Source organism: Triticum aestivum, chromosome 6D (assembly GCF_018294505.1).
Source record: "Triticum aestivum cultivar Chinese Spring chromosome 6D, IWGSC CS RefSeq v2.1, whole genome shotgun sequence".
Lineage (NCBI taxonomy): Eukaryota > Viridiplantae > Streptophyta > Magnoliopsida > Poales > Poaceae > Triticum > Triticum aestivum.
Window position 1 is genome coordinate 50,179,283 of NC_057811.1, and position 17,351 is coordinate 50,196,633.

The 17,351-nt window shown below is 44.7% G+C and overlaps 1 protein-coding gene across 1 annotated transcript in view; it reads right to left on the reverse strand.

The window, feature by feature from the left end:
- Positions 1-237: 237 nt before the first annotated feature.
- Positions 238-17,351, reverse strand: part of LOC123142410 (NADP-dependent D-sorbitol-6-phosphate dehydrogenase) — a 28,981-nt gene continuing 11,867 nt past the window's right edge. The window contains exons 2-7 of the mRNA XM_044561336.1: positions 3,728-4,138; positions 3,342-3,436; positions 2,300-2,417; positions 2,038-2,170; positions 716-935; positions 238-590 (exon numbers count right to left, since the gene is read on the reverse strand). Of these exons, the coding sequence (XP_044417271.1) occupies positions 360-590; positions 716-935; positions 2,038-2,170; positions 2,300-2,417; positions 3,342-3,436; positions 3,728-4,138 (1,208 nt within the window). The 3' untranslated portion in view covers positions 238-359. The remainder of the gene's footprint in view (positions 591-715; positions 936-2,037; positions 2,171-2,299; positions 2,418-3,341; positions 3,437-3,727; positions 4,139-17,351) is intronic.

Below are 17,351 nucleotides of genomic sequence, written 5' to 3' on the forward strand. Positions count from 1 at the left end.
ATACTCGGCGAAAACTTGCCCCCAAGATAGAACATTTGCCAGGACTAAATTGTTGAATGAAGCTCAACCAGATATGATGTGTTTTCACTTTTCAAGCAATGAAAGAGTTCAACCAAATACAGAGGATTAATTTGTGTGACCAATAATTTGGAAGGACTGATTTGTTGAATGGAGTTCAACCTTGTATGGTTTTCCTGAAGATACTGGGAGAATGAACCGGGCATGACTCAGCACGAATAGAATGGTGAACTGATAAATTGTGCTGCAAATACATCATCTACAACTCAAGTTCGTTTACACTAATGACAAGCTCCCATATTATTGGTTGCACTGTCCGGGAAGCAAAACATGCAGTGGAATCAAGCGTAGAGGTTGATGCCCCAGAACTTGGCCGGCTGGTTGGTGCGGTAGTTGCGATCGAGGGCCTTGATCTTCTCCATGTCCTCGGCGGAGATGTCGAAGTCGAAGACCGCAAAGTTCTCCTCCAGCCTCTCTACCTTGGAGGTCTTGGGGATGACCACCGTGTTCCTCTGGAGGCCCCACCGGAGGACCAGCTGGGCCGGCGTCTTGCCGTATTTCTCAGCCAGGGACTGCAAACACCGATACAGCAAACAGAGGTTGAGAAACCATCACAAAACCAGGCTTGCAGGGGTGTTCTTTTTCTAAATGCTGGAGTGGAATGTGATGCCACATTGTCACGATTTGTGATACTGACCTTGATGACAGGATCGTCGAGGCATGAGACCGAGCCGAACCATTCGGTGTTGGCAGTGGAGCCGCCCAGGGGTGTATGTGCGGTGACAGAGATTCCATGCTTCTGGCAGAACTTCACAAGAGAGTCGCGCTGGAAGTAAGGGTGTGTCTCGATTTGGTTCACCGCGGGCTTTATCTTAGCGTAGGCCAAGCAGTCTCTGGTGAGGAAGATGTCGTAGTTGCTGCATGAATAATTCAAGGGTTAGATTTGAGAAATAGAAATTCTCCTCCAGCATGAGAGGTAGCCATGAAAACTCGAATTGTGGCGGAAGTGGACGCAGCATAATGGAACTAAGGAGATGCGGTTCGATTCTGGTTAGTCTGAATATGCACAGCTCAAGGAGTCAAACTCAAAATTGGCACTTGGGAGTGCTACAACCAGAGTAGTCTAGAACTCTAAATCCTGACATTAGACCTGTAGTTGCAGCTAGTTAGAGATCACACAATGTCATAGAGAGCATGTAGAATTATCATTCTAACGGTAATGCACAAATTTACAGCTCCAATGGTCAGGAGATGCAGTTAGTATTTGTTACTAAGGGCGCTGAGTGCAAACACAACAAGATTTGCTTTGCAAAGAACAAACATTGAAGTGCATCCATCCTTGTTCTGTGCACCCTGTGGGTGCCATTCTGCTACTCATTTGGATAGTACAGTACAAACAAAAGGGTTTTTGCTTGGACAATATGCAAGGTAAAACTCACATGGAAGCTATTCAAATCTTTAAATATGTTAGACTGCATAAATTTGAAAGTGACCTAGAGGCAATAGCATACTGTACAATTGTACAATGGAAACAAGAAGACAAGAACAACTAAACACAAATTGACATAGTATACAATCAACAATGTCAATTTATGACAATTCAGGTTCACCAGGACATCAAAGGATTACAGAATAAGATCTCACACTCTTTATTTAGAAAAGATGGAGATAAACTCTGGGCAACAAGACCAGCAACTATTTGCACAGCAACCAGTAAGCCAATAAATAAAAATATCCAGAAGGACTAAATCATTCTAAATACACAGCAGCCAAGAGATATAGATCAAACAAATTATGTACTAATAAATTAATGGAACAAGCTGAACAGTTGTAATTCTAAGTAAACTGAACTGTGGCCATGACTAGGATAAATGGGGACAACATCAACTAACTGACCCAAGTGACGCATCATAATATCTACACAGTTTAAATGAGTCGAGACCAAATGCCTCAATAATTTAAATAGAGTTATAGACCAAGGAAAGACCACAGAACCAATGGTAATATGATGTGCTTTACCTAATTCCGATGCTACGAACAAGTCCCATGGAAACAAGATCTTCCATTGCATGCCACGTTGTCTCCAATGTGATAGTGGTATCGATATCAAGCACGCCATCATCACCAAGAGCACTGCCAGTTGTGCCGACTCCTGTACACAATTAAAATTCAGATACTCAATTATATTAGATTGAATGGCATAAAGTGTTCTTTATCCATGTTAGGTAGGATAAAGACAAGGATCATACCATCTCGCAAAAAAAAAAGACAAGGATCATACCAGTATGCTTAGTAGCTACAGGGAAGTGAATAAGGTAGAGATCTAGATAATCCAATCGCAGCTTCTTCAGGCTATCCTTGCAGGCTTCGACCACATGGCCGTGATCTGAGTTCCACAACTACAATCACAACAGACATGGAGCTTTGAATAACACAATATATGTTGGAGAAAGAAGATTGCAACATCATTTGAATGTTTTTAATGTTGACAGTGAAATGGGGTGTAAACAAAAAGACTTGGTACTGCAACTCCATAACAACTCTAAATTAAGAAATGCTGATATTTGAAATTGAGGATGAATTTGAAATTCAAGTGCTCATAATTGATGTCAGTGCCGACAAACAAATGCTAATTCATTGGGGTGTGAAACCGTAAAAGCTAACCATGGTGGAAAAAAGATTGCTACAAGCCAGCCTTGCTGCTTTTTAAGTATAGGAGATTAGTTTCACAATATCTTCTGCCGAGTTAGTCAAAACAAAGACGGTACTTAAGATTCCAGAACATTCAAAAAATAATAATTCAGTGCATAACTACAGAGTCTTGCTCCATCTGAGTCACAGGAGCACCTTCAAGCGTTTTCAGCATTTTTTAACCAGTTCTAAACAGGTTTGTCATCAGTAGGACCTGATGTACCAACAAGGCAGCGCCTGCCGCTGACTGATGCAGCACCTTTATCCAATTGCTAGTTCAACCATATGATTTCACTCTGTCTTTGTTTTGAATGCCACATCCAGCCATACCATCATAGGTGGGTTTAACCATAGATGTCTAGAAATTCTATGTTATCGCATACTTCTCTATACAAAACCTCATCTAATCAGCTCATAGGACACAATTTTTAATAGGCTCAGGTCCTAGCACAAAGGGATAGTAGGCGTGTCGTATCCAACACAAAGAAAACATGGTATATTCTTATTCCAATACCCTTTTCTGCAATCTTTTTTTGAAAAGAGGAATATATTAATATCGCGAAGATACCAATTACACCCAGCCTCTGCAATAAAAAATCAAACTTCGAAAAACAATTAATTAGTGTAATAACCTTGGTAGTGATGAAAAGATCCTCCCTCTTGACAAGCCCAGTTTTGAATGCCTCCGCGAGCGCATCGCCAACCTCAGCCTCGTTTTTGTAGTCAGCTGCAGCAGCAGACAGCAATCCCAGACGGTGAGCACATCATCGCAGGCGAAATCTCCCGAAAAACAACACTGTAAATTAAGATCTAGCACTGCTACTGAATAAAAGTAATGCAGAACTTCCTCGGTACTCGCAAATCTACTGCTTGAAGACATCAGGAACTCTGACATTTGGTTTTACGAATGTGGGATCCCCCAACGACACACGAAAGCATCTTAGATAAGACGGTCCGGGTTTCATGGGGATCCAGGTGGGTGCAGACGGACGTGAAGAGGGGGGGAGGGAGGGCGTACCGGCGCAGTCGAAGTGGCGGTAGCCGGCGCGGAGGGCGGAGTGGATGAGGCCGCGGACGGCGGCGGAGTCCATCCGCCAGACGCCGAGCCCCACGGCCGGCATCTCGTGGCCGCTGCTCAGCTTCGTCGCCGTCGCCGCCATCCCTCGCCGGTCGGTCGCCGGGGCTCGTCGGAGTCGGGGATGAGATAAGAAGAAGACCGACGACGAGAAGGAAACGCAGTACACTGCACTCGAGTCAGCACCCTCTCGGCATCTACTGTAGTAGTGTAGAGGGGGAAGAAAGATTCCGTTGGACTCTGGTGGGTGAACTGGTGGTGGAAAGGTGAACACGCGGGTTTTACGGAAATCGCGTGCTCGATTATGAACAGTGTAGCGAATTCCTAATAAGAGGATCTCTCCCGCAGATCCGCCTTTCCACTAAAATAACAGCCGTTGTACGGGCAAGATAATGGCCCATGTTGTGGTTTTGACATTGCCTTCTCTAGATTGTCGGGTTCTCTCAATGATATTAATATATTACAATGATCATATCTTTTTGCTGGGCTTGCTAGTGGAGAAACTTCGGATTACAACTACATTATCAATGAACATGACTATACCATGGGTTACTATCTTGTCTTCGGTATTTATCCTTCATAGTCAACATTTGTGAAGATCATCAGTCAGCCAAAAAGCAAGAAGCATATTTTTTTTGCCCAAGCAAAGAAGCATGCCACGAGGATATTGAGAGGACATTTGGTATGTTGCAAGCTCAGTTTGCCATTCGAGGTCCTGATAAAAATCTCTCTCAAATATCATGGCTGCATGTGTAATTCTGCACAACATGATTATCAAGGATGAGAGAGATTTAAACTTAGAGTTTTTCTATGACAATGTTGGTAGCCATGTCAAGCCTAACAGGAACCAATATCAGATCAATTATTTCTTTAGACCTACCGCAAGATTGAGGACAATGCCACACACGCCCTAGCTTCTGATGATCTCATTGAGCACCAGTGTCAATTGCATGGGAGATAAACTCTCATTTTATTCATTTGATCTTTTTTGTATTCATGTGTGATTTGAACCATTCTATCTATTCCAAACCATTTGTATTGTTTTAATTATTCGAATTTGGGCATTTGTTGATTGAGATTATTATTGTATTATACGATGTTAAAACATTAGTAAGTTTGATTTATATTGTTGTTCTGTTAAGATTATATTGTTCAAAAACAGGAATTTGCCTAAAACCTCAAAACAGTTTTTGCGGTATCGTAAGGGCTCTAGCGGAACATATCCCGTAAACCCGATGCAGCAGCATCTGCCATACTACTTCGCCGCCTTGTAGCTTGGTCCGTAGCAGCAGCCCGCCCTACCATTACCGCTAGCCATCAAGTGGCGTACAATGTCAACCTCAACACTGAGTTTGTCGCAGTCGTCGGCGCTTGTCCGTTCACGGATGCTGGCCACCACACCTAGCAGTGCCTGCTCTCTGTTTGCCGGAATGTGTCAACCGGGCGCTAGTGAGGAGGACGTAATGATGAACATGATGCACGGCGGCGTTAGCCACCACAAAGACGGGCAAGTGGACTGTCCTTGAAGCATTATTCCTTTTATAGGCAGGGCTGTTAGCAAGGAGTTTGAAGCTTTAGTACTTTCAGCTTTCCTGTTTTAGCTAGGAATGTAGTTGGTTCAGAGGTGTCAAGTAGAGAGGTTAGATCTTCTCTTCCTTCTTATACTGCGAGTAATATCACTACTACACTTTTCACTTTATGTTGATCATTTGAGCATGAGCAGCTCGTTCAGGAGCAGCCGCCCGTGGAACTCTTGTTTTGAGGCAGTAGACTTTTCAACCATTTTTGCTTGTGCTAGTGCTCCCAGAAATGAATGGATTTTTTGCAATATGAAATTGAATGCCATAACTCTGATTTGTATTACTTTTTATTGCCGCTATTGGGAAATCTGCACAGATAGGGTTGCATACTTGGTTACCAATGGAGGGTCCCACTCCAGTATCTTCTTTGATTCATGCAGTTACTATGGCAACTACTGGCGTTTTCATGATAGCAAGGTGCTTCCCTTTATTTGAATACTCACCTATGGCTTTGATTGTTATTACTTTTGCAGGAGCTATGACGTCATTCCTTGCGGCAACCACTGGAATATTACAGAACAATCTAAAGAGGGACATAGCTTATTCAACTTGTAGTTAATTAGGCTATATGATCTTTGATTGCGGCATCTATAACTATTCGGTTAACGTCTTTCACTTAATGAATCATGCGTTTTTTAAAGCATTACTCTTCCTGAGTGCGGGTTCGGTGATTCATGCCATGTCGGATGAGCAAGATATGTGGAAGATGGGGGGGGGGCTTGCCTCCTCCTTTCCTTTGACCTATGCCCTGATGCTCATGGAGTTGGAGCCGAAGGACACCCACCAGACACACACCCAGATGTCGGACACCCAACAGACACAATCCTAGACGACACAGACCCAGCAGCCAAACAACAACCAGCTGGAAAGTGATCTTGAGGACATGTGGGCGTCGGGTGTGGACTAAAAGAAGAAAAGGAGAGAACATTTCAACTTGAAAGATGATGAATTGTTGGCTGATGCTTGGTTGGCCACAAGCACTGATCCGATCCATGGCACTGAGCAATGGGGCACTACCTTTTGAACAAATGTGCATGTTTGGTTTCATGGACACAAGCACTATCACTACTGCAGGATGCTGCTAACGCGACACTACGATCAGAGACCTTTGACGAAACTGTGTGCGATGCATTGATCGCAAACGGTGATGTAAAAAAACCGTCAAAAAAGATGCAAAACGTTTGTGATGAATGATACATCAAACACGGTTCAGACTTTAGTTGCGTGTGCGATGAGGGGCATACGGTTGATCTATATGAACTGTTTGCGATGAGACAGAACAACAGAAACGGGCAGCTAGATCAAGGTGTATGCGATATACGGCATACAGTTCACTCCGATGAACCGTTTGCAATGATTGAGGTGAACACAAATGATTCGGCGTAACAAGATGTGTGTAATACCCGGCAAATAGGTCGGTAATCAGAATTGTGTGCGATCATTATAGACAGCCCATACGGTCTTTTTTGTGAATTGTGTGCTCGTCAGGGCACACAGTTCAACAAACCAACCTGTGGGTGATAATGTAGAAGGTCTCCGTCGAATACATATTACTAACCGCCTGCGATGAGATTGACAGGATAAACAGAAATATATACAATCTGCTTAATTTAGTCCTTCTTCTTCTTGTTGTTGCTATTGGATGGCCCCGCGACATCGTCTTGGCGAGGACGCTCTTGCCGCTGACCGTTGGCTTTTCATCGTCGCCGCCGTCGTCATCGTCGTTGCTGTCATCGTCCTCCTCCTCGTTCGACCATTCCTCATCATCATCATCGTCGTCCTCTTATTCGTCCTCCGACGGCTCCTCGTCCATCTGGTTGTTGTCTGACGACTCTGGAGGTCTGGGCTCGACGCCGGACTCATGGAAGATGAGCAGGATGATTCCGATGTTGACCTATCATCGGGCGCCAGACTGCTGGCCGAACTGTCGCTCGACATGGCTGCAGAGTGTGTGCCAGTGTGTAGCGCGGCTGGCCGGGGACGATGAAGATGGTGGACACTTAAGCGGGGTATGCAGAAAAGAGGAACTGCCAATTGAAGCGGGAATTGATGTATTATCTAACCGCTGATATAATCAACCGCAATTATTTGTACCCAGTCGCTCCAAATTCCCGGGGTTGCGCAGGACTCCTATTGGCTATTTGGTTGGTTTCCTTTTTCAGGACAAAAACAAGGAATGAGTTTTGGGATTATGCACCGGTACCGGTACGAACGGAGTAGGACAGTTGGCAAGCAATACATTGAGCTCTTCTTATTGATAAAACCAATAATAATCAAACTAGAAAGGAAAACAGAAGACAAAGAAAAATATCTGCACGAATCTTCGTGTAACATCAATGGCATAGGACCTAGATGTGCATTACTTAGAGCACATCTAGATGTGCTTTAGCAATACTGTCAAACAAAACCCCTAATCATCATTGCAAACAGCGCATAGAACATGGCTAATGCGACAACCACAGCTACACATGCTAGTTCCTTCTTGTCTCTTTCTTTCATCTGTACATTCCAGTTTCTTTCAATGTCACCTCAAGTATCCGTGGGTATGATTATACAATATGCATCACACAATCTCAGATTCATCTATCCAAACCAACACAAAGTGCTTCAAAGAGTGCCCCAAAGTTTCTGAGAGTCAAGACGAAAACGTGTGCCAACCCCTATGCATAAATTCACGAGGTCACGGAACCCGCAAGTTGATCACCAAAACATACATCAAGTGAATCACGTGATATCCCATTGTCACCACAGATAAGCAAATGCAAGACATACATCAAGTGTTCTCAAATCCTTAAAGACTCAATCAGATAAGATAACTTCAAAGGGAAAACTCAATCCATTACAAGAGAGTAGAGGGGGAGAAACATCATAAGATCCAACTATAATAGCAAAGCTCGCGATACATCAAGATCTTACCACCTCAAGAACACGAGAGAGAGAGAGAGAGATCAAACACATAGCTACTGGTACATACCCTCAGCCCCGAGGGTGAACTACTCCCTCCTCGTCATGGAGAGCGCCGGGATGATGAAGATGGCCGCCGGTGAGGGATCCCCCCTCCGGCAGGGTGCCGGAACAGGGTCCCGATTGGTTTTTGGTGGCTACAGAGGCTTGCGGCGGCGGAACTCCCAATCTATTGTGCTCTCCGATGTTTTTAGGGTATATGGATATATATAGGCGAAAAAGTCGGTAAGGGGAGGCACGAGGGCCCACAAGGGTGGGGGGCGCGCCCACGGGGGCAGGCACGCCTCCCTGCCTCGTGGCCACCTCGAAGCTTCCCTGAATTCTACTCCAAGTCTCCTGGATCACGTTCGTTCCAAAAATCACGCTCCCGAAGGTTTCATTCCATTTGGACTCCGTTTGATATTCCTTTTCTGCGAAACACTGAAACAAGGGAAAAAACGGAAATTGGCACTGGGCTCTGGGTTAATAGGTTAGTCCCAAAAATAATATAAAAGTGCATAGTAAAGCCCATTAAACATCCAAGATGGATAATATAATAGCATGAATACTTCATAAATTATAGATACGTTGGAGACGTATCATAAGGTTGGCCATAGTGGTGATATCATATATAGCCGACGATGTCATGCACTCGGAAATAGCAAGTATGCTGATGTGGCAAAGAATTAAATATATATAAAGAGGGTTAGAGTAACATATAGGTAGATACCGTATCATGCTAAAAGCGATGCTAATTTGTGTCATGCATCACTACTGCAGGATGCTGCTAACGCGACACTACGATCAGAGACCCTTCGAGAAACTGTGTGCGATGCAATAATCGCAAACTGTGCTGTATGAAAACCGTCAGAAATGTATAAAACGTTTGCGATGACGGATGCATCAAACACGGTTCAGGGTTTAGTTGCGTGTGCGATGAAGGACATATGGTTGATCTGTACGAAGTGGTTGCGATGAGACAGAACAATAGAAACGGGCAGCCAGATCAAGGTGTGTGCGATATGCGGCATACAGTTCACTCCGATGAACTGTTTGCGATGAGTGAGGTAAACACAAACGATTCGGCGTAACAAGATGTGTGTGATACCCGGCAAACAGGTCGGTAATCAGAATTGTGTGCAATCATTATAGACAGCCCATACGGTCTTTTTTTGTGAATTGTGTGCTTGTCAGGGCACACAGTTCAACAAACCTACCTGTTGGCGATAATGTAGAAGATCTCTGTTGAATACATATTACTAACCGTCTGTGATGTGATTGACAGGATAAACAGAGATATATATAGTCTACTTAATTTAGTCCTTCTTCTTGTTGTTGTTATTGTTGGATGGCCCCGCGACATCGTCGTGGTGAGGACACTTCTTGCCGCTGACCATTGGTTTTTCATCGGCGCCGCCGTCATCATCGTCGTTGCTGTCGTCGTCGTCGTCCTCCTCGTTCGACCATTCCTCCTCCTCATCATCGTCATCCTCTTCTTCATCCTCCGACGGCTCCTAGTCCGTCTGGTTGTCGTTTGACGACTCCGGAGGCGGCGTCCCTTCCATGAACCGGATATAATCGAGGTCTGGGCTTGACGCCAGACTCATGGAAGACGAGCGGGATGATTCCGATGTTGACCTATCATCGGGCGCCAAACTGCTGGCCGAACTGTCGCTCGACATGGCTGCAGAGTGTGTGCCAGTCTATAGCGTGGCCTGCCGGGGACGATGAAGACGGTGGACACTTAAGCGGGGTATGCAGAGAAGAGGAACTGCCAATTGAAGAGGGGGTTGACGTATTATCTAACCGCTGATATAATCAACCACAATTATTTGTACCCAGTCGCTCCAAATTCCCGGGGTTGCGCATGACTCCTATTGGCTATTTGGCTGGTTTCCTTTTCCAGGACAAAAACAAGGAACGAGTTTTGGGATTATGCACCGGTACCGGTACGAACGGAGTAGGACAGTTGGCAAGCAATACATTGAGTTCTTCCTATTGATAAAACCAGTAATAATCAAACTAGAAAGGAAAAGAAAAAAGACAGAAAAATATCTGCACGAATCTTCGCGTAACATCAATGGCATAGGACCTAGACGTGCATTACTCAGAGCATATCTAGATGTGCTTTAGCAATACTTTCAAACAAAACCCCTAATCATCATTGCAAACAGCGCATAGAACATGGCTAATGCGACAACCACAACTACACATGCTTGTTCCTTCTTGTCTCTTTCTTTCATCTGTTGCCTGTGATTGATTCTTTCTTGCTTCATCGTACTGATTGTACATTCCAGGTCAGCCAGTTTCTTCTTCAGCTTTACGTTATCTTTTGCGAGCTTGGTGATAACACTCCGAGCCCTGCCATACCATTCTTCATCCAGCCAGTTAACAAAGGCACAAGCCTCATATCCCTGCCAATGTTAAATAGTATTCTGGATGAGCGGTGGCATTAACTGAAGTAAAATGATGAACTTAGTTAGCACTAACCTCTAAGGGGCAACTGAGAAACTGCCTGCCAATGTCGAATCCCTCCGTGCATACACATCGAGCGAGAGTGTGCCCGTGCACACAACTCAGCTTTTGGTACTTCTCGGTGGCGCAAAACTCATAGTCGAACTCGTGTTGCGGGAGTCTGGAGTCATGCTCCGGATCCGGCGGTAGATTGCTTTGCTGGGGGGGGGGGCATTCAGGACGGATTCAACAAGGAGCTATACCTTGGACATGCTAAAATAGATCAGGATAGGTTGGAACCTGACAGGACGATTTGGATCCGTAGTACACCTGCCTTCTGATGACCTTAGGCAAGTGCTCGGCGGTGACCACCGTCGTGGCGGCGATACGAGCAGGAGCAGCCGCACCGAAACCATCAACACCACTCGTCCGCATTCCCCCAATGTTAGCGCCACGCGAGGGAATTTCGAGGCTATGTAGGGATTTGGGGGAAATGGGGAAACTGTGGAGATAAGCTAGCGGTCGGGAACTACTTATGGCACTATATGTTGTATACGGCACACTGTTTATACATGTCATTTGTGTTAGGTATTACAACGTCACACACGATTTCCGCACCAAACCACGTGAGAAGACAATGTGGGTTAGACACGGTTGCCATTACATAATCGTATGTGATGTATTACCTTGTCCATATAATTGAGTTACGGTGAGATACCATGTAAACAGCCGCCCTACGGATATCCGTAAAAAAAGCCGCTCTGCGTATAGAGATGGCAGTGGCGGCCTAGGCAGTGGCTACCAGAGAAGAGGTCAATCCTCGGTCAGTGGGCGGTGGCGGCGTCATAGGAGGTCAACCCTCGGTCTGCGGCGGGAGATAGGAGGAACTCAACCATCGAGGCCGGCGGCGGCGTGATTCGAGCACATCCATCGCAGTCGATGGCGAGATAGTGGAGGTCAAACTTCAGGCAGCAACCGCACTAAGCGTTGCTCCTCGACCGTGCTGTCTCGGCGTGCCGCCGCATCGCGCTTGTCCGTCTGCTGGGTGGAGGTCGCTGCGCGACTAATTAATTATTGTATTCTTTTTGTGAGTGGCTTAATTAAGGTATTCAATTCCTATGGGTAGTATTGTACTAGTACTCTGCGTGTAAATTGACTGGCCATTAATTTTTGTCATTGCATGTCTGGATAACAACATGGAGTGCCCTCGGTAACTATTAAAATAAAACCTTGTGATTTATGCACGCATCTTTGGGCAACAGTTAATCCGTGTATTAATATTGTTGTTTTGTTTTTAATTACCATTCCTGTGCTATAGACGGAACGATCTCGATTGATGAAGAATCGGAAAACCGTAGATTTTATCAGTGGCGTGACAGAGTTCATGAATTTGGCTGAAAGTACAAAGAGGAGAATTGGTGATGCGGATTACATCCTGTGTCCATGTACTGATTGTGCCAATACAGAGTCACATGAAGTTGCAGATGTGTAGGATCGAAAGTATGTCTAGAGGGGGGGTGATTAGACTACTTGACCAAATAAAAATTGAGCCTTTTCCCAATTTTAGTTCTTGGCAGATTTTAGCAACTTAGCACAAGTCAAGCAATCAACCTACACATGCAATTCTAAGAGTATAGCAGCGGAATGTAAAACAATTGCATATGAAGGTAAAGGGATGAGTTTGAGGGAGCAAACGCAATGTTGACACGGAGATTTTTTATCCGTGGTTCCGATAGGTGGTGCTATCATACATCCACGTTGATGGAGACTTCAACCCACGAAGGGTAACAGTTGCGCGAGTCCACGGAGGGCTCCACCCACGAAGGGTCCATGAAGAAGCAACCTTGTCTATCCCACCATGGCCGTCGCCCACGAAGGACTTGCCTCACTAGGGTAGATCTTCACGAAGTAGGCGATCTCCTTGCCCTTACAAACTCCTTGGTTCAACTCCACAATCTTGACGGAGCCTCCCAAGTGACACCTAGCCAATCTAGGAGACACCACTCTCCAAGAAGTAACAAATGATGTGTTGATGATGAACTCCTTGCTCTTGTGCTTCAAATGATAGTCTCCCCAACACTCAACTCTCTCTCACAGGATTTGGATTTGGTGGAAAGAAGATTTGAGTGGAAAGCAACTTGGGGAAGGCTAGAGATCAAGATTTATGTGGTTGGAATGGAATATCTTGACCTCAACACAAGTGTAGGTGGTTCTCTCTCAGAAAATATGTGTTGGAAGTGTAGGCATGTTCTGATGGCTCTCTCCACGAATGAAGAGTGGGTGGAGGGGTATATATAGCCTCCACACAAAATCTAACCGTTACACACAAATCACCAAACTCGGTGGGACCGATTCAAAGAACTCGGTCAGACCGACTTGGTTCATAATGTGACCGTTAGGTGTTTCGGTGGGACCGACTGGATCAACTCGGTGGGACCGATATCATTAGGGTTAGGGCATAACGTAATCTCGGTGAGTCCGATTACACAAACTCGGTGAGACCGATTTTTGTTATAGACTAATAGAGAGTTGGTCAGGCAAACTCGGTGGCACCGATTCGCTCATCTCGGTTGGACCGAAATGTTACGAAAAGGAAACAGAGTGTTTGCAATGCAATCTCGGTGGGACCGATCGCTCATCTCGGTTTGACCGAAACATTACGAAGGGAAACAGAGAGATTACAATCCCATCTCGGTGAGACCGAGATCCCTATCGGTGAGACCGAAAAGACTAGGGTTTCTGGCAGTGGCTATGTCAACTGAACTTGGTGGCTCCGGATATGAAATTTCGGTGGGGCCGAGTTGGAATTTTTGGTTTGGGACATATGTGGATATGAGAAAGTAGTGGAGGATTTTGGAGCATATCACTAAGCATTTTGAGCAAGAACCTCATTAAGCAACACCTCATCCCTTCTTAATAGTATTGGCTTTTCCTATAGACTCAATGTGATCTTGGATCACTAAAATAGAAAATGTAGAGTCTTGTGCTTTGAGCTTGAGCCAATCTTTTGCCCTTAGCATTTTGATGGGTCCACTTTCTAATCCATGCCATGCCAATCATTGAGCTCTCCTGAAATATTCATCTTGGAATAGCATTAGCTCAATGAGCTATATGTTGTTAGGAATTACCAAAACCACCCAGGGATAGTTGCACTTTCAATCTCCCCCTTTTTGGTAATTGATGACAACATATAGATCAAAGCTTCGACAAATGATAAGTAAGATTGAAAAACATCGTCGCTTTGAGAAGTATGTGATAAGCAAGAGCTCCTACTAAATTTGTGCATTATTTGAAATTTGCTTTTGAATGCAAATGCACAATCGATTAGGATCATGGGTTACTCTTCCATGTCACATACATCTTGGTGGAGCGCTCAAAATGATAGAAATTAAAACACATGCACTCATCACCAAGCAAAGTAAATGATCATAAGAGGATATAAAGATAATATCATCCAACAAGCATTAAGGGTAGCATATGATCAAACACATGATCAAACAAGTATCTCACAAGGACACAAAGTAGTATCTCACACAAGCACACAATAAAGTTTCAACCAAAATAGCAAGAGAGAATAAAAAATCAACACTCTCTCTCGAAGCCTATGATCTATACATTTTTCTCCCCCTTTGGCAACAAGTTACCAAAAAGTTCAAAAATGCATAGTGCTGAACGACTCTCAGGCTTGATCTTCGGGAGGTGGTGTTGAGAGGACTCCAAGGACGAAGGCTTCAGATGAAGTAGCTGGAGCTGGTGGAGTAGCTGCTGGAGGTGGAACTGGAGCTGTTGCTGCTGGTGCTGATGCTGTAGCTCTAGTGTCTGTCACTAGCACTGCAGCAGATATCTATCCTTTGGGCACTCTGGCAAAAGCATCTGTGGTAGACTTGCCCTTCTTCTCCTCAGCTTCCTCCTGGAGTTGCTCAACTGTAGTTTGGATCTCTATCACCTTGACATCAAGGTCATAGAATTTTGTCTCAATAATCCTCTCCAGACTCTCCTGGTTCTTGGTCAGGGTGGCCATGCCCTTCTCAATCCTCAGGGTGGATTGGATCAGATATCCAAGCTGGTCTTGCTTGCTCTTCAAGAATACATGAGATGCCTCCTCTACTGTTGGCATCTTTGCAGCCTTCTCTGCCTTAGCCTTCTCTCTCTTCTCATGTGCTTGAGCTGAAGATGGTTCATTCTCATTCATCACCACTGTGTTATCTTCAAATTCATGGTAGATGGGCGGGTGCTCCTTATCCAAAATGTATTTGCCTTTGACCATCTTTGAGTTGATGAGCTCCTGAATTTGTGGGGCATACCCACAGCTTCTCTTTTGGTCAGCAGCAGTCCTCTTGATTGTCTCAACAATCAAACTCATGACCTTGAACTTCTGTGGGGCATCAAATATATGCAGCAAGTTGATGGCATGTCCTCTGATCATCTTGTGATCACCTGACTTGGGTAGCAGTGTGTGCCTTAAGATCCAGTTGATTGTTGGCAGACTAGACAACAAGTAGTGAACAGATCCAAACTTATGTGTATCCAAGGCAGCATTTGGGATCTCTTTGTACATGTTGGCCATAGTGTTGTGGTCTTTCTTCTTCTCTGCATAGACATCCAAGTCATCCTCATGTTCCTCAGGAGCATTGATAAGCTTGGCCCATTCCTCAACTGTAGACTGGTAACTAGTACCCTCAGACATCTATACTATCCTTCCATCTGGATAGAAGTGGGCAGTGGAGTAAAACTGCATGATGAGGTCATCATTCCACTTGGTGAGCTTCTGGGCAACAAAAGTGTCAACTCCACATGCCTTGAAGCTATCAAGCACTCCAGGGAAGTGATCCTCATTCTCCTTGATGAACTCCCAGTCAACCCATCTCATGTCACACACAATGGGCTTCTTATCAAGCAGAATTGTCTCATAGAAGTCATGCTGTTCCTTAGTGTGAAATCTATAGTCCACAGCAGTCCTTCTCCTGATAGCATATGGATCACACTGTCTCCATAGTCTCAATCCTGCATCCTTCCTGAATTTCATGTTCTCTGCAACTGGGTGTGCATCAGTGTGGTCAGGGATCTTGGGCTTCAGCTTCCTCAAAACAACAGAATCATCTTCTTCTTCTTTAGTAGCTTTAGGCACTGGGGCCTTGTTCTTCTCTTCAGCAGGGATGTTCCTAGTGCTCCTCTTGGGTTTAGGCTTTGGAGCTGGAGCAGCAGCTTTGGGAGCAGATTTGGGCTTAGATGGAGCAGCCCTTGATTTGATTGCATCCCCCATAAGCTTTTGTGCTTTGGGTGCTGGTGCAGCATTGATACGTCTCCAACGTATCTATAATTTATGAAGTATTAATGCTATTATATTATCCATCTTGGATGTTTAATGGGCTTTACTATGCACTTTTATATTATTTTTGGGACTAACCTATTAACCCAGAGCCCAGTGCTAGTTTCTGTTTTTTCCCTTGTTTCAGTGTTTCGCAGAAAAGGAATATCAAACGGAGTCCAAACGGAATGAAACCTTCGGGAGAGTTATTTTTGGAACGGAAGCAATCCAGAAGACTTGGAGTGTACGTAAGGGAAGCAACGAGGAAGGCACGAGGCAGGGGGCGCGCCCACCCCCTGGGCGTGCCCTCCACCCTCGTGGGCCCCTCGTGGCTCCCCTGACCGACTTCTTTCACCTATATATATCCATATACCCTAAAAACATCGAGGAACAGAATAGATCGGGAGTTCCGCCGCCGCAAGCCTCTGTAGCCACCAAAAACCAATCGGGACCCTGTTTCGGCACCCTGCCGGAGGGGGGATCCCAGTAGCTATGTGTTTGATCTCTCTCTCTCTCTCTCTCTCTCTCGTGTTCTTGAGGTGATACGATCTTGATGTATCGCGAGCTTTGCTATTATAGTTGGATCTTATGATGTTTCTCCCCCTCTACTCTCTTGTAATGGATTGAGTTTTCCCTTTGAAGTTATCTTATCAGATTGAGTCTTTAAGGATTTGAGAACACTTGATGTATGTCTTGCCGTGCTTATCTGTGGTGACAATGGGATATCACGTGATCCACTTGATGTATGTTTTGGTGATCAACTTGCGGGTTCCGCCCATGAACCTATGCATAGGGGTTGGCACACGTTTTCGTCTTGACTCTTCGGTAGAACTTTGGGGCACTCTTTGAAGTACTTTGTGTTGGTTGAATAGATGAATATGAGATTGTGTGATGCATATCATATAATCATGCCCACAGATACTTGAGGTGACATTGGAGTATCTAGGTGACATTAGGGTTTTAGTTGATTTGTGTCTTAAGGTGTTATTCTAGTACGAACTCTTGAATAGATCGATCTGAAAGAATAACTTTGTGGTGGTTTCGTACCCTACCATAATCTCTTCGTTTGTTCTCCGCTATTAGTGGCTTTGGAGTGACTCTTTGTTGCATGTTGAGGGATAGTTATATGATCCAATTATGTTATTATTGTTGAAAGAACTTGCACTAGTGAAAGTATGAACCCTAAGCCTTGTTTCCTAGCATTGCAATACCGTTTACGCTGACTTTTATCATTAGTTACCTTGCTTTTTTTATATTTTTCAGATTACAAATACCTATATCT